Raw genomic sequence first — 17,127 nt, forward strand, 5'->3', positions numbered from 1 at the left:
ACACAGTCAAAACATGTTTTGAGACATTTTTGCAAATGTGTCAAAACTGAAATACAGACATAGCTAATTTACATAAATATTCACAACCCTGAGTCAATACTTTGTAGAAGCACCATTGGCAGCAATTACAGTTGTGATTCTTTCTGCATAAATCTCTAAGAGCTTTCCACACCTGGATTGCGCAACATTGTCCCATTATTATTTTCAAAATTCTTCAATCTCTGTCAAATTGGCTGTTGATCATTGCTAGACAACCATTTTCAGGTCTTGCCATGGATTTTCAAGTAGTTTCAAGACAAATCTGTAACTCGGCAACTCAGGGAACAATCACTGTATTCTTGGTAAGCAACTCCAGTGTAGATTTGGCCTTGTGTTTTAATGTATTGTTCTGCTGAAAGGTGAATTCATCTCCCAGTGTATGGTGGAAAGCAGACTGAACCAGATTCCTGTAGGATTTTACCTGTGCTTAGCTCCATTCTGTTTATTTTTTATCCTGAAAAACTACCTAGTCTTTAACGATTACAAGCATACCCATAACATGATGAAACCACCACTATGCTTGAAAATATATAGTGGTACTCAGTAATGTGTTGTATTGGATTTGACCCAAACATATCACTTTGAATTCAGGACAAAAAGTGAATTGCTTTGCCAAATTTTTTTGCAGTATTACTTTAGTGCCTTGTTTTTAACAGGATGCATGTTTTGGAATATTTTTTTTCTGTAAAAACTCCTTTCACCATTGGCCTCATGGAGAAATCCCTGAGCAGTTTCCTTCCACTCCAGCAACCGAGTTAGGAAGAACGCCTTTATCTTGTAGTGACTGGGTGTATTACTACACCACCCAAAGTGTATTTAATAACTTCCCCATGCTCAAAGGGATATTCAATGTCTTTTTTTTCATTTTTACCCATCTACCAATTCTTTGCGAGTCACTGGAAAACGTCCCTAGTTTTTGTGGTGGAATCTGTTTGAAATTCACTGCTCGACTGAGGAACCTTACAATTATCTGTATGTGTGGGGTACAGAGATGAGGTAGGCATTGAAAAATGTTAAACACTATGATTGCACACAAAGTGAGTCCATGCAACTTATTGTGTGTCTTGTTGAGCAAATGTTTAACTCCTGAAATGATTTAGGCTTTCCATAACAAAGGGTTTGAATACTTATCGACGTAAGACATTTCAGCTATTCATTTCTAATTACACTTTCACATTATCCCTTCTATTGTGTAGGCCAGTGACACAATCTAAATTTAATCCATTTTAAACTGTCTGTAACACAACACCATTTTGAAAAAGTCAAGGGGTGTGAATACTTTCTGAAGGCACTGTATATCTACACATCTTTTTAAACCCCTGTAATAGCTGTGTGTGTGAAATATGGTAATCCAAAAATATAGCCACCCCACTATAAGGAAATATTTGGCTAAGCTTCCAACATTCTCATGTCAATGGCGCAATATGAATAATAATAATCATATATTTATTTTATATAGCACTTTTATACAGAATATGGTTGATTTTTAAACAATAGTTGTAGCTGGTGCTTTCAAAGTTGGTTATATTATATATCATTTTCCATGACCTTTTCAGAACCACTGGTCAAACTAAGTTTAAAATGTATCAGAGTTTCCTTTAATAAGCAATTTATACAGGTCATCCTCATATGTACCTTAGAGGTCAAAGGTCAAAGTTTGGTTGATCTGAACATTCCAAAACTGTGTCTGATGGATAGCTGTGAATCTAAACTTTCCAATGATATATGATGAAAGGGTATACAGTACATGAGCAATAACTTGTTGAATACCATATGGGAAACTTAATGGGATGGAGGGATGAAAGAAAGAGTGATAAAAGCTGCCATTGCTGCACTGTTATCACACATTTTCCAACTCTAGGGACGTAGACCTTCAAAAAAATATCCTCTTCACCCCCGGCGAGCCTGACAGACCCCCCTTGCTCATGCACTATTATGACAGTATAAAAGGTCAGCCATTTTGGTGTGGGAGTATGTCAACCTGTCACGCCCTGGCCATAGAGAGGCTTTTTATTATCTATTTGGTGAGGCCAGGGTGTGACATGGGTGGGCATTCTATGTTCTTTTTTCTATGTTTTTGTATTTCTTTGTTTTTGGCCGGGTATGGTTCTCAATCAGGGACAGCTGTCTGCCGCTGTCTCTGATTGAGAACCATACTTAGGTAGCTCTTGCCCACATGGGTTTTGTGGGTAGTTGTTTTCTGTGTCTGTGTTTTCACCATTCAGAACTGTTTCGATTTTCATTTAGTTGTTTCACTTGGTTATTTTGTATTTTGTGTTCAGTGATATTAAATTTACATGGACACTTACCACGCTGCGATTTGGTCCGATCTTTCCTGTTCATCAGACGAAGAAGTTCGTTACACAACCATGGTCAGACAGTGATGTGTTACGATATTGTGTAAAACACTACATTTTAAAGATTATCTACACATTTTGTTTGTTAGTTAGCTAGCCAGTCAGTTTTAGAGTAATGATAACATACTGCCAATATGCCAACATTCCATATAAACAATCCAGTCAACCCACAGCCATACAGTTTCTGGAATCAGTTGATGATAGGACTTAGACAAGTTGTACATGCAACAACTACTGATATTGTGTCATGTTATTACACTCACAGAAAACAAATATCTAGACACTTATGGTCTGTTTACATATATGTTAGAGGCTATTTTATATGGAAAGTGTGTATAAAACCTGTATAAACTGTATTATAATTATATAACAATATTTGGGGCTGACAATATTTATATTAAACAATGTCAGATATATCAAATGCCTTACTTTTATTTTCCTGTAGAAGCAGGAAATGCATTCCAAACCATTTTCTTGGTTTGGCATGGGTCCTCAAATCCTCCAAAAGTTATACAGCTGTACCATTGAGAGCATCTTGACTGGCTGCGTCACTACTTGATATGGAAATAGTACCGCCCTCAATCGCATGGCGCTACAGAGGTCGGTGTGGACAGCCCAGTACATCACCGTGGCCAACCTCCCTGCCATCCAGGACCTCTATATCAGGAGGTGTGAAATAAAGCCCTGGAAAATCCAACCACCCAAGCCATAGAATGTTGTCTCTGCTTCCGCATGGCAAGCTTTACCGGTGCATCATGTCTGACACCAACAGGCTCCTGAACAGCTTCTATCATTGTGCCATAAGACTGCAAAATAGCTAACGAGCTAACAAAATGGCTACACGGACTGTCTGTGTTGACCCTTGTATTTGATTCTTATTTTTGTCTCTATGTAATCACAGGGCCCAACACACTCCGCACACTGATACTCCAACACACATACAAACACTCACTATCATTTGCTCACACACACAATATGCACATACATTTATAATGACTCTACACATACACACACCCACTCACATGCTGCTACTCTGTTTATCATATATACTGACCTTACCCTTATAAGGTGACTAGGCATCAGGCTCCCGAGTGGTGCAGTGGTCTAAGGTACTGCATCTCAGTGCTAAGAGATGGCGTCATTACAGAACCTGGTTTGATTCCGGCCAGTATCACAACTGGCCGTCATCGGGAGTCCCATAGGGCGGCGCACAATTGGCCCAGCATCGTCCAGGTTATGGGGAGGGTTTGGCCGGGGTAGGTCGTCATTGTAAAATAAGCATTTGTTCTTAACTGACTTGCTGTCACGCCCTGGTCTTAGTATTTTGTGTTTTCTTTATTAATTTGGTCAGGCCAGGGTGTGACATGGGTTTTGTATGTGGTGTGTTTTGTCTTGGGGTTTTTGTTAGGTATTGGGTTTGTGGCTTAGAAGGGGTATCTAGCATAGTCTATGGCTGTCTGGAGTGGTTCTCAATCAGAGGCAGGTGTTTATCGTTGTCTCTGATTGGGAACCATATTTAGGCAGCCATATTCTTTGAGTGTTTGGTGGGATTGTTCCTGTCTCTGTGTTTGTTTGCACCAGATAGGCTGTATAGGTTTTCACGTTACGTTTCTTGTTTTGTATTGTTCGTTTTTTCGTCATCATTAAATATTTATCAAGAATACCACGCTGCATTTTGGTCCGACTCTCCTTCACCTAAAGAAAACCGTTACACTTGCCTAGTTAAATAAAGGTTAAATACAATATATCTATATATATATATATATCTATATCAAATATATACATATCTACCTCTATTTATCCAGGATCCCTGCACATTGTAAATATGGTGCTGGAACTGACCATGTATGTAGTATGCTTACTTACTTTATTGTGCTCTTCTTATTTCTTATTTGTATATCTCCTGTGTTTTGTTCTACCTTGTTATTTTTAGTACTACATTGTTATTGATCACTGTATTGTTGGGTTTAGAGCTTCCAAGAAAGGCATTTCACTGTACTTGTAGATGTGACATTAAAACTTTTGATTGTGACACTATCATGGATGTAGTCATTGGGTGATTCTGACTTTCCTTGTTTATGACATCACCTGGAAACCCTGTAAATAGAAGGCTCTGCTGTGAATGGTTACATTATGTAATATCATAATGCAACACAGTCTATTACCAACGAAGGAATTGCAACAGTGATGTAACAATAACATGTGTAGGCCTGGTAATGATTCCATTGATACATTCACTGGAACCGTTCTATTGTTAAGCGTAACAATGTAACAACGCAACAATACACTGTAACAATAGGGGAGATAATGTGTGATGTGGTTAGATGACAGCTGATTGCCAGTGAGAGCCACTGGCGCCTCTAGCGTCGCATCAAGGCCTGTATCAAAGATTTTAATCTAAACAGTGCTGTAATCCCTTACTTTGATCACGTGAGGACTCTATTTGGCCAAATGGGAAAGCGAGTCTCTCGTAGCCTGCCGGCCGCCATTACATTGCTATGCGTGGTGGGCTGCTGTTCGCGTAAGCACTCAGTAGTACACACTCACATACACACAGTGTGAGAGCCACACATATTCCTACATACACACACACACACACACTCACTTACGAATGTTACAGCAAAGACACTGATTGAGACATAAACAATGCCTGGAAAGGGACTCGCTGCTTCTGAATTACTTGATGAGAAACACCGCATATCATCGACGGTTTAATGTATGATTTTCACATCATAAATGGTGCTTTAAGATGGAACACGTAATTTTCCACGTTTTTTTAGAGGGAGATAAGGAGACTAGACTCATCTGACCAGTGTGCAGCATTTATTTGACAATCATAACGTCAGACAGGGATTGTCACCATTACTGGATTGTCAACGTTTTCTTGGATACATTACTGCAGCTATTGTTATTTCAAGCTAAATAAATATTTCGAGGTCTAATTACTAGGAAACTGGCAGGACATTTCGTAATGATATAAAAGAGAAAGGAAGGATGGATTAAAAAAAAAAAAACCTCGGTCTACTGCTGCCGTTTTCCTTCTGGTGGATTGAGTATACTTTTCGTTTGAAGAAATAAGAAAACGTTTCACATTGACATATTGAATTGACTTTTTGTTTGCGAGACCATCGACTCCTGTCCACCTTGGGTTACCCGACCAAAGAGCAATATTTTATTTTGCAGTCTGATGTTATTTGCAAAGTGAAACAAGGATTAAACATTCCAGTCACAGTTGCCTGTTGTGTGTGGCAGGCTACATTGTGAGGGGGACGGTGGTGGTAAGAAAGAAAGCTATTAATAGCTCATGCAATTCTAGAAAACTATCACAACTGGTGCATTAGCTTGTGCGGCTGGGAATCGAATTTAGATTTCTTGCATGCAATTCGCAGCTGACTGGTCTCCAACACCTAAACGGTCGATTTCGTGTTCAATTAGGGGATAATAAACGCGTAATAAACTACCGTGTTTTTCTAGAAGTTATCGGAATAAGCACTCGTTTTGATGGGGTTTTACGCGCTGGAAGAAAGTAATAGATCGACTTCACATGGATTACACTATTATACATATATGTACATTTTTTAAAATTAATTATTAAAGTAGGGCTACCATCAGAAAGACTGGAATGGAAACGGATTGACATTTCTCTCCATGGATTAAGACACGGATACATTTTAGCCTAGCCTACCTGCTTTCTGCGTTCGACAATGATCAGGTTTGGATCGCCTGAGCTGGACTGTAACAATGTTCTGATCTGCGAACCCACTTGGATGTACGAAAAGAAACCATTAGTTTGGTATACAGTCAACGCGGGTTATTGATACATTTGGAATTCTTTCATTGTTGACAAAATAATTGGGCTACTTGAGGTTAGCTGTTGATCTGTTAGACAATTTCCCGTGTTTTGGCGGTGGCGTGGCAGACTTGTGAGGAAACCGATTTGTCACCACTGCTCGGTTTTGATACCGATCAAGGATTTCGAAATGCCCTGCACTGACGACCCGATCGGCGGACGATTATGACTACAGCAGCGAATTGGGTGGCTAACGGGGCAAGCCTTGAAGACTGCCACTCCAACCTCTTCTCTCTGGTACAGTAAAACAAATAATGGGTGCACATAAAGACATGAGCGAGGCGTGAGCGACAAGTCATAAGACCGTAGTAGGCAAGCTTTAGATCTGCACTCGCAGTACAAAGGTGAACCAATTGTCGGGGCCGTTATTAACCAATCATTAACGCGAGCCACTGGTCTAGGAAAACTACTGTATTTTTTTTATGACTAAACGTATTATGAAACTATATTATACTTCACGGGCTTTAACACTAGGCCTACATTGTTTTGTAGCTTGTTCAAATATATACAGCCTCATAAAAAATAGTAGCCTAATATTGCCAGTTTATTGTTCATGTCACACTTTAATTTCTAGGCCTATAATTTATTTTAAATTCACCAAATTATGCCACTATTGCTTTTTCTTAGCCGACAGCATGGTAGCCTAGTGATGTGACATTGTGTAGACAGATTGAACTAGCAGACATACTTAAAAATCAAGACAGACAAAACAATGAAGAATAGCTAGGCATATTAAGACTTACACTAAAACCTGGAACACTTTCTCCGAACTGCACTTCTCAACAACTCACGTGGAAAAAGCATTTCCACTGTAGCCTCTCAAGTATTTTTTGAGTTGGTGGAAAAATGTGAGGCATTTCCTGATTTTCTGCAAATCATTTTGTAATAGTAGCAATGCAAAGGCCACCATAGGCCTAGGCTACTGCCCAAACAGAGCACTCAAGAGCAGCAGGTTATGACACCGAAGGGTACGCAAAGCAATTATTATACCTGGATTGATATGAAATAAGAGGTATTCAAAAGCTATTTATTCAACCCTTTACCCCTCTGCTCAAAGTGCAGGTGAAGTAATGTGTTCTGTCCTAGAAAGGAAACATGAGCTGTCTGCCAGTAGCATGTCTCAAGTTAACAACAGGATTTCCACTTTCAAAGTCCTTATTGGAAGATTATATGCAACCTTTGCTCAGATTATCAAACAGACCTTTCATTTTACATGCATTAGCGGAATTCACAAGTTTCTGTTATGGCCTTGATTCAATCCCAACTCTCCATGTCCCAAACGTTTCTCAACTTCACTGAGTTTGACCCTGCACTCACAGAGTTAACTGCATTGCACTACTACTACATGCACTGAAGTGGAAAGGCATGTGGATTGAGTTTGGGCATGGGGTCAGGAGCCACAACAACAATAGGGGTCCTGGGGGCATTTTAGGTTATGATGCTGATAGTCATGTTCATCTCTAGTAGCATTGTGCCTCCGACACTACACTAGTTACAGTCACGCTCTCAGTGTGGTTTGTGAGGGTTCGCGGTAGCAGGCGAACCTTTCCACCAATGTGGCCAGCGAGTGTGGGAGGAGAGGAGGAAAACCTTTGCAGGAGATTTATCCAATACCGTGCAAATTCAGGGACGCCCTCTTGATTGATTTAGTGCTCTCTGTTGGTATACATTCATTTAATCAGATCAAATTTAAGTGCGTTTAGTGCAGTCACCAGAGCTCCCCTGTCAGGTTCTCGCTTTCAGCGGGCCTGTGGAAACAGAGTAAAACAGTGATTGTTTTTTTTGTCAACTTTCTATGCCCAGTGTTTTCCCTCCAAAAGACTCCCCCTGCATTATTATGCTATGCTGTGCAGAGGGCTGGCAAGGCTCCACGCTCTCTCTGTCTGTGTGAACAGAAAGGTGAGAGGGAAGAGGAAAGTCTGCTTGTTGTTCTGAATATTTATAAGTGGTTAGAGGCACAGCAGTTAGTTACTGTGGTGGCTGTCAGGAAGTCAAAGTCAGATGAGCACTAATGACAAACCAGTGTCTTGTCAAGGAGGGAGAGAGATGGGGAGATCGCTCACTGCAGTGTGCTGAGGTCAAACAGAAAAGCCGGAATTTAGAGTCATGTTTCATGCGCTATTGCTTTTGTATTACTGCTAATACTTCTATAATGACTATTGTGTACCATATTTGTCATTGTGTTTACATGGTGACAGTTCCTGCACGTATATTATATTTAAATATGTTCACACCTCGGTCTCAGGGTCATGTATGTGCAGCATAGTTTATGTAAAGTTGGTGCTTTACCAGTGAAAGTAATTTTCTGACAGCCTGTTGAACACCATGCCACTGTGCAGTAACCTTGTCTGAATGATTTAATACGTGTTATTATTATTATTATTGACCATGTCAATAGAACACCTAAAAGGTTTAGCATTAAGCAGCATATATTCATTAGAAACAGATTACTGTCAGCCTATGTCAACTGCATTGTGAGAGAAAGGCTGTTAAAAATGTAAAGTATCAGTATCATCATGACTGGTACGACCAAAAAAATCCTAGAAAAAGAATGAACAGGAGCCTAAGAAAGAGGGGTACGAAGAAAGAACTTAAGCAGTCTTGTTTAAGGCAGAAGAATCTGTCTTTCTTTCTAGTGCTGGATAAAAGCAGTTAGAGAGTGAACGAGCGGAGCAGGGGAATCTGTTTTCGTTTGAGGGAAGTATTATGTGTGATGTGTATTTCCTGAGCGCTAGCCTCGGCCCATTTGAGAGAAAGAGAAAGTGAGAGAGAGAGAGAGAGAGAGAGAGAGAGAGAAAGGGAGAGAGATCATGGCTGTCCCTCTAGCTTGGGCAGGTTCTTTATACTGACTCATGCTTGAGTCACTGCTAAAATATGAAACACAAGGAGCGCACAGCCCATGACGCAGGGAGCATCAGCATGTGCACAAACACACAAGCTAACACACACACACAGGGGGAAGCAAACACACACACATGCTTGCAAAAACACACTAAGGTATCAGAATATGCTCATAAACATATTTACACACACACACACACAGGGACATGTACGCTTGTACAAACATAGGTTGGATTTTCTTGCTTTAATTAATGGCGTCCTCCTGTCCCCCAGACAGGGATGCTCGGAGTGAAACACTGGTAATTAAGTGTCGTCAAGTGGAGGTATAATGTGATCAGCTAAGAGGTGCTTATTAGACAAACTGTATTCCAATAGAGGTCCATGCATGTATAATGATAACCAACCGTGTAAGATGGAGAGCGAGGGGAATAAGATAAGAGATGAGCTGGTTAATACAATTGAACAGGATGACCCACTGTATTTAGGTTACTTAGTGGCCCTGCTCATAAGGAGCTATAATAATGGCCAGTATTCAAATGTTAGAGGATTACTACTATGTGCTCACCCGGGACTTTGTTCTTTAAGTACTAAAAGAGCATCAAGCCAGGAATTCTGGGATGCTAACTCTTAGAAAAAAGGGTTCCAAAAGAGTTATTCGGCTGTCCCCAACCCTTTTGGGTTTCATGTAGAACTCTCTGTGAAAAGGGTTCTACATCGAACCCAAAAGGGTTCTACCTGGAACTAAAAGGGTTCTACCTGGAACCAAAAATGTTTTTTCAAAGGGTTCTCTTTTGGGGACAGCCGAATAACCATTTTAGGTTCTAGATAGCACCTTTTTTTCTAAGAGTGTAGATCTCTAGCCCAATGCCCTGTGGTCTTTCTCCATCTGGCCAGCTATAGCTCTCTGTTTATCAGTGCTCTAGTAGCCAAACCAAGACCAACTCCAGCCTTCCTTGGCTGGTCTTCTTGCTATAGTGTAGTGACAGTTTGCCCTGGCCTCACTTGGAAAGGCTGTGTGTAGAGTTAGCTAATCTCCCTATGTCACTGCATGGGGATCCCTGTCATCACAACAGGGCTCTACTCAGTGGGGGCTTGTCCCCCCATATCATCCTTCCGAGATAACATCCTTAGCTCAACACAGACCCACTTTACCCCCCCCCCCCCCCCCCCCCCACACACACACACACACACACAACCGGCCCAATAGATTACTCCATTACAAATCAATCTATTAACGAGCCTTCTCACATTTCACAGGGGTGGGCATAATGATTGAGGGAGGGGAAGGCAGAGAAAGAGGCCTCTCTTTGCTACCAATCCCTTGATATAAATCCTGGGTGGTGGGCCATAGATCTTGTCTGAGCGGGACCTGTCTCAGCCCTGCCAGAGAGTTGAAGTACGACTGAAAAAGAGGGGAGAGGTAGCCAACTTGGTCCTGTGTGGGACAGGGTGTGGGACAGGGTGTGGGACAGGGATGGGGACAGGGTGTGGGACAGGGATGGGGATGGGGACAGGGTGTGGGACAGGGATGGGGATGGGGACAGGGTGTGGGACAGGGATGGGGATGGGGACAGGGATGGGGATGGGGACAGGGATGGGGACAGGGAGTGGGACAGGGATGGGGACAGGGAGTGGGACAGGGATGGGGACAGGGAGTGGGACAGGGATGGTAACGGCATGAATGGGGTGGGTGGGAGATATTTTGGAGAACAGTGGCTTGATTCTGAAATATGTCAGCCCTGCAGTGCCAGCTGTGTGCTATTCTTAGCCCTCTGGTGTTCCTGCATACAGGGCGACAGAAGGGAGAGTGGGAAAGGGGACTTGGCAGGAATGAGCAGTGGTGAGGCTGATGCTGTGGCTGCTACTGAGGGGATGTCTAACATTGTGATGCTCCTCAGCCAGGACTGCCCTCTTTATCTCCATCAAAGGGACACAACCTGTTTGGGTGACACTTAGTTTTTCCCCTCACACTATTTCATATGGCTCGATAGAGTTTCACCACACTGTTTTCCCACCATAATGCTGGCTTTTGGAAATCTGTTATCATGATTTCCATGATGCGATTTCTCATATGTGAACTTGATACTGTGTTTTAAAAGCTTGATTGTTTGGATATCAACACGCTGTGACTGGGAGAGGATTAGGTGTCATCCAGAGATGCTGTAAGGATGTTTTACAGATGTTGTGGTCTTTGTTACTGCAGCACTGAGAAGCCTTTTGTAATTACCATAATTGACCCAGCAATCTTGATAGAGAGAGCATTTCCATTTAAAGGAGCTATCTCTCTCGGCTTGTAACTGGGCTAATATTATTTGTGCTTCTGACAGTTTAGCCAATATATGGTACTTGGCTGCGATTCAATAACAGTTATACTCCAGTTAAAGGCTGTTTAAAGCCACAGAAGAGTGTCCGGGATAAGAGTAGCTAGGTGAAATACTTTTTGTTATGCGGTTGTGAAGTCTAATAACGATGTGGTCATGTCCTATTGAGAAATGGTCCCCAATGAATCAGCGGTGTACTCTCGGGGAAACGAACATGCTAGGTCCAGATTGTTGATTTGAAAACCATCGCCAGCGCATTGATTTGTGCCGCGCTGCTGCCACAAGTGTGCTCTCATCTTAAATTAGCAGACATCCGGCCTTTTCACATGGTAATGAACATTTGCACACTCAATCTCAGCCCTGGCACACACGGTGAATGGGATTTCCAATATAATGTGGAGACACGTTGGAGTCAATATAGTCAATATAGTCGATGCCTTGTCATGCAGTGCGTATTGAGCCTCAGCGATGATACAAAAAAATATGCTATCTAGAACCTAAAGGGTTAGATGTTCCCTTATGAACAAGAGAAACTATAGGTATGTAAGGGAAGCAGCCCAGAGTGAATTGTACTGGAGTACTTGAAGGTCATGCTAGGCTGTGTTAAGATGTTGCGAGAGACATGGCTCTGATTCCATGCTGCCACTCCCACTTGGTAAACAAACATCAGATTACAGGCAGAAGAGAAGTGAGCTGCAGGTCTAAACCTGTTCAGGTGTCAGTGCATGGTTCTGTAATGCCAGCGCTGCAGACAGAGAGAGGTGGGCTATTGATGTCTGTTTCTGTTGTTTACTTAGTGTAATGAAGCAAGTCATGTTAGGTTCATGAACATAGGACTTGTTATTTTTTCTGTAGGCATTCAATTTGCATTCACTTTTAATTACATAGGCGACATCCAATTATTTATATCATATTTCAGACTTTCATTTACATCTGTCCAATTTAAATGTTGAACACATCTCTGCTGCCTCCTTGCAGTGCTCAATGAAGTCAGTACATCTGGATAATGTCAAATTGTTCATAACAAAAGCACAGTCATAACCTTCAGAGTTATCTTATATACTGAAAAAATATAAATGCAACATGTAAAGTGTTGGTCCAATGTTTCATGAGCTGAAATAAAATATCCCTGAATTTTTCCCTACACACAAAAAACGCATTTCTCTCAGAATGTGTGCACAAATTTGTTTACATCCCTGTTAGTGAACATTTCTCCTGACAGGTGTGGCATATCAAGAAGCTGATTAAACTGCATGATCATTACACAGGTGCACCTTGTGCTGGGGACAATAAAAGGCCACTCTAAAATGTGCAGTTTTGTCACACAACACAATGCCACAGATGTCTTGAGTTTTGAGTGAGTGTGCAACTGCAGGAATGTATGTCCAATATGTCCAACCGGTCTCACATCCACAGACCACGTGTAACTACGCCAGCCCAGGACCTCCACATCTGGCTTCTTCACCTACGGGATTGTCTGAGATCAGCCACCCGGACAGCGGATGAAACTGAGGAGTATTTCTGTCTGTAATAAAGCCCTTTTGTGCTAAAAAAATAATTCTGATTGGCTGGGCCTGGCTCCCAATTGGGTGGACATGTGGCCTCCGAAGCCCACCCATGGCTGTGCCCCTTCCCTGTGATGTGAAATAAATAGATTAGGGCCTAATGAATTTATTACAGTTGAGTGATTTCCTTATATGAATTGTAACCCAGTAAAATCGTTGAAATTGTTGTATGTTGCGTTTTACTGAAAATGTATATTTTTGTTCAGTATAGTTGGATATTAATGTGCTGCTTCTGTTAAGTCAGGGGCTTTCCTGACATTTATATTGTGCTGGATATAGTCATTATTATTATTATTCCAATCAGAGACAGTGAATTTCAGGTGCATGGTAGCTAATGCAGGTGTTACCGGAGAGAGAGAAGGAGGGGAGGGCCAGAGATGGAGAATTACATCCCTTTGTAATTTTCAGTCAACAGAACAGACCCCTAAACTGCTTGAAATGTTATCTTTCTGCAGTAACCCTGGAGACAGAATCTTGAAAATTGAATAAGTTGCCGAAGTCTTACAGATTGTGTATGTTGCCTAGCAACTGTTTTTACTTCCTTTTTTCTTCCTGGTGTATTTCTTCTGGCCTGTCACAGTTAATTAAGTTGCGCTGGAGACACACTTCTGGTAAATGTATTTGCTCATTAATAATTCACGTTAAGCAGGGCCACTGTTTTAGGTAGGTCCTCCGTTTAAGATTGAACCCAACAGTATGGCCCCATGTCTTTGTTTGTCAGCATTTGTTTGCCACACCAAACACTGGCTATGTGTGGCCTCTCTCCCTCTTCTTCATTGGTCTTCCTCCTTCTCATGTCCCGCCCCCCTCCCCTTGCATCAGGTGAGAAGTCAGAGGTTGATTGCAGCTCTCCGCAGTGTGAGCCACAGCTGATTGGCAGGTCCATCCGTCACTCTGCCCCCGGGGACGGGTGTAGCTCTAATTAGGTCGCTTGGCTTGCTTGCCTCCTAGGGCCAGATCCTACAACAGAAACACGATCAAATGACGCCCCTTCCTTTGTAGGGCCTTGTAGAGGTGCCGGCAGAGGGCAGAATAAAAGCACCTGTTTAGTGCCGAGAGCCTTAGAGGCCCTTTTCTGCACCTGTTTCGTGCTTTTGTGTTCCTGTCTTGTCTCCTCTGCTATGCTCATATCTGCAGAGCTCCCTATGCACCGTACAATGCAAAAGGGAAAAAAGCAGGCGGTAATATGGGTTAATTTGAATTCAATGGGCTAATTGAAGAAGGGGGATCTAGCCTGTTCTGATTTCTCATAGTCAATCAGACTGGTCCTTATAGGCTCTCAGGACTTCCAGTGTCTGCAACCCTCCCTGGCCATGCGGAAAATAGATTCTTTCTGGTTTTCAAAATAGTTACATTTTTCAACACAGACTACAGGGTAAAGGTCATTTCAGTTTCCAAATCAAATCATTTCAGGAGTTGAGCAATAATTTTCTGAAAATAATAAAAATATTTTCCAATTCATGTGAAATCTATTTATGACTTGAATTTCAGATTATTTTCTAAATTTGAGCTAAATGGATTTGACTCTGTTGAGTCCTTTTGGATGATATGTGAGTGTCGTGTCTACAGTATTGTAGACCTTCCAAAGCAGCTTGTCAGTTAAACAAACCCCACATATTGGCAGCATGGCAAGTGTCTTCAGATATTTGACAGGCGGAAAATGCCACCCTGACAGAAAGTGTTTCACAGAAGCTTTGATAGGTAAAGCTGCTGATATATCAGCTGTCTCTCTATTGCCTAAAGTGCTCTCCTCTGTCCAACTCTATCGCTCTTACGTTGCTACAAGGATCCTAGAGTGGTATCTGTGTTACACTCTCTCATCATTCAGATGGTGCGGCTTTGATACCAGGTCCTCATCTCCCGACTGGTGAGGAGACGCTCCTGTTCAAGACACCCACATTCTAAAAATACTAAATGGCCTTAAATAGTGAGGAAGTTACTTTTTTAAAACTCAAGCTGTTTGCTAAACTGAACTTAACATTCAGACGGAAAAGATAGCATTGTGTGTTGATAATACGTCAAGAGTGTATGAACTCCAGACAACTCTGTGCTATATTTTTTGTTGTTGTCGCTGCTTACAAAAGGCTGCTTTTTATGATTGGCTACCTGTGGGTTTGTGTAACGAAACAATAGAGTGCCCTAACAGTGTTGTTTGTCATGGAAGGGGAAGGAAGGAAGTGTTCCCCACCAACTATACAGTCGTGCCTCTGCGTGTGTTGTCTTGCATGACCTTGTGTTCAATGCACACCTTTCTGTTCCAGACTGTTGCAGTGCCTTGTGTGCATGAGCACGCGCGTCTTTCAGCGTGGAGGTATAATGGCCTTTGCGGCATGGAGGTAAAATCCATTCCCTACGTCTCTCGTAGAGGTTTTCCGCAACGCTCCAAGTTGCTAGCCCTTTCCTGCAGTCAAATGACCTAGTGACCTCATGGGTGGAATGTTATTCATATTTTTCATAATTTCATAATTAATAAACATACTTTCTTTTAAACTGCCGAAATACATTTTTTCTATGTCAAACGGTTTTGTTATATATCAGTCTTCTGTGATGTATATAAAGTGTAATATTGGGATGCAATCTCAAAATGTAATACATTTCAACTCTATATCTGACATGGTACAGGCGTCTTCTTTTTTTTAAAGCCCATAACCATGTGTAGTGAGGTGTATACTGTGGTTTCAAAGTAGATTTGTTTAAGACTACCAAGAAACACTCTGTGTGACCATGATTTAGCCCACTGCAGTAAAAGGTTAAGGCAGGACAATAAGCTGAATGTTTTCTCGCTCCACGAGCACTCTTGTGGCTTCACCTTTCTGTCGGTCGCTGACCTCAAAGTTGAAGCTTGAGTCAAGTGTGCTTTCCTGTCTGTGTGGAAACCTTTTAACCTGTGTTATGGGGCTTTACCTGTTATTATGTGTCTCCTGTTCAGAGTCTATAGGTTTCTATTAGGTTGTGTACACTATGTTTACTGTATACAGCATACTCAAAATCAACATACTGAGATGTGCTGGTTTGCTGAGGCGTAATACAGTGAACCCAAACCAGTAGATGTAACATCTACATTACTACATTATATAAGTGTGCCTGTACTGTATGTTCCTGACTGGACACTACTTGCAATTCCAGCTATGTGTGTGTGCCAAAGGTTCACCAGAGGAGAAGCTTTGACTCCCATATGTGTTTGATTACAACCAGATGCTTAGTGTTTTCTGTATGACCTCTGGGGAAGGATCTTCTATTGGTTGATACCTGAAACACAGATATGCACTGAAAGCTCACAGTTAGACTCTCTCTTCTTCTCCACAGACTAGGGAGAGATTGCACTTCTCACTTGTTGCTGTTATCAATCACAGGATGTATAATACCATAGGCAGCACTGTCACAGAGAGAGAGAGAGAAAAGCGAGAGAGACGAATGAAGAGAAAAGCGAGGTAATGGAGGTTAGAGGAAGGTCCTCTCCGTGACTGTGTTCATTAAGAGATGAGAGAGCAGAGGGTCAGTAAACAAGGTGCATGAAACAGTTCTGTTTTTATTACTTGTGGAAAAAATTGATTTGGAGGAAACTGGTTGTTTGCACATGTTGTGAGTGATTTATGCTCCCTCGATGTATGAGGGATAAAGTGTCACTAGCCCTCTCACTTCCGCTTCTTGGCTCCCAGGCTGCACAGCAACCTGCCCAGGGCCTGCACACACACACCTCATTATCACATCACGCCTGTTATCATTGGACAAAATTATTCTCGCTGACTGTCAACCAGAAAATGTGCCTCTAAAATTGAGCGCCCTTAGTCTGCATCACAGCTCTGGACTGTGTGCATGTGTGTGTGTGTATGTATTTGCATGTGTGTGTGTGAGGTACTGTGCCATTAGATTAGCTTATAGCAGGAGTTCCTTCACGGTTCAATGGGGTCATCATGGGGGTTATTGATATGTGATGCGTAGGGGGAGTCTAGTGCAGTCTCAGCCATAGTAAGACACTACATGGCCTCCCAGTGATCCTGTTTCAGGTTTAGAAGTGACCCCTGTCAGACTCTCTCTAAGGTTTTGACATTCACAGAGAGTGACTCGTCCTCGGGCCGATGTCGGATTTCTTCTCCTCTGCTTTGGGAGAAGCACATCCTTGACCTCCGGCGGGACTATTTTTAGGCCAGATT

General features: G+C 42.0%; 1 protein-coding gene across 3 annotated transcripts in view; it reads left to right on the forward strand.

Moving 5' to 3' along the window:
• Nucleotides 1-5,063: 5,063 nt before the first annotated feature.
• Nucleotides 5,064-17,127, forward strand: part of LOC139388040 (mediator of RNA polymerase II transcription subunit 13-like) — a 149,084-nt gene continuing 137,020 nt past the window's right edge. For all 3 annotated transcript variants that reach the window (XM_071134535.1, XM_071134537.1, XM_071134536.1), the window contains exon 1: nt 5,064-6,483. In XM_071134535.1, coding sequence (XP_070990636.1) covers nt 6,412-6,483 — 72 coding nt within the window. In that variant the 5' untranslated portion in view covers nt 5,064-6,411. The remainder of the gene's footprint in view (nt 6,484-17,127) is intronic.

Source organism: Oncorhynchus clarkii, chromosome 29 (assembly GCF_045791955.1).
Source record: "Oncorhynchus clarkii lewisi isolate Uvic-CL-2024 chromosome 29, UVic_Ocla_1.0, whole genome shotgun sequence".
Lineage (NCBI taxonomy): Eukaryota > Metazoa > Chordata > Actinopteri > Salmoniformes > Salmonidae > Oncorhynchus > Oncorhynchus clarkii.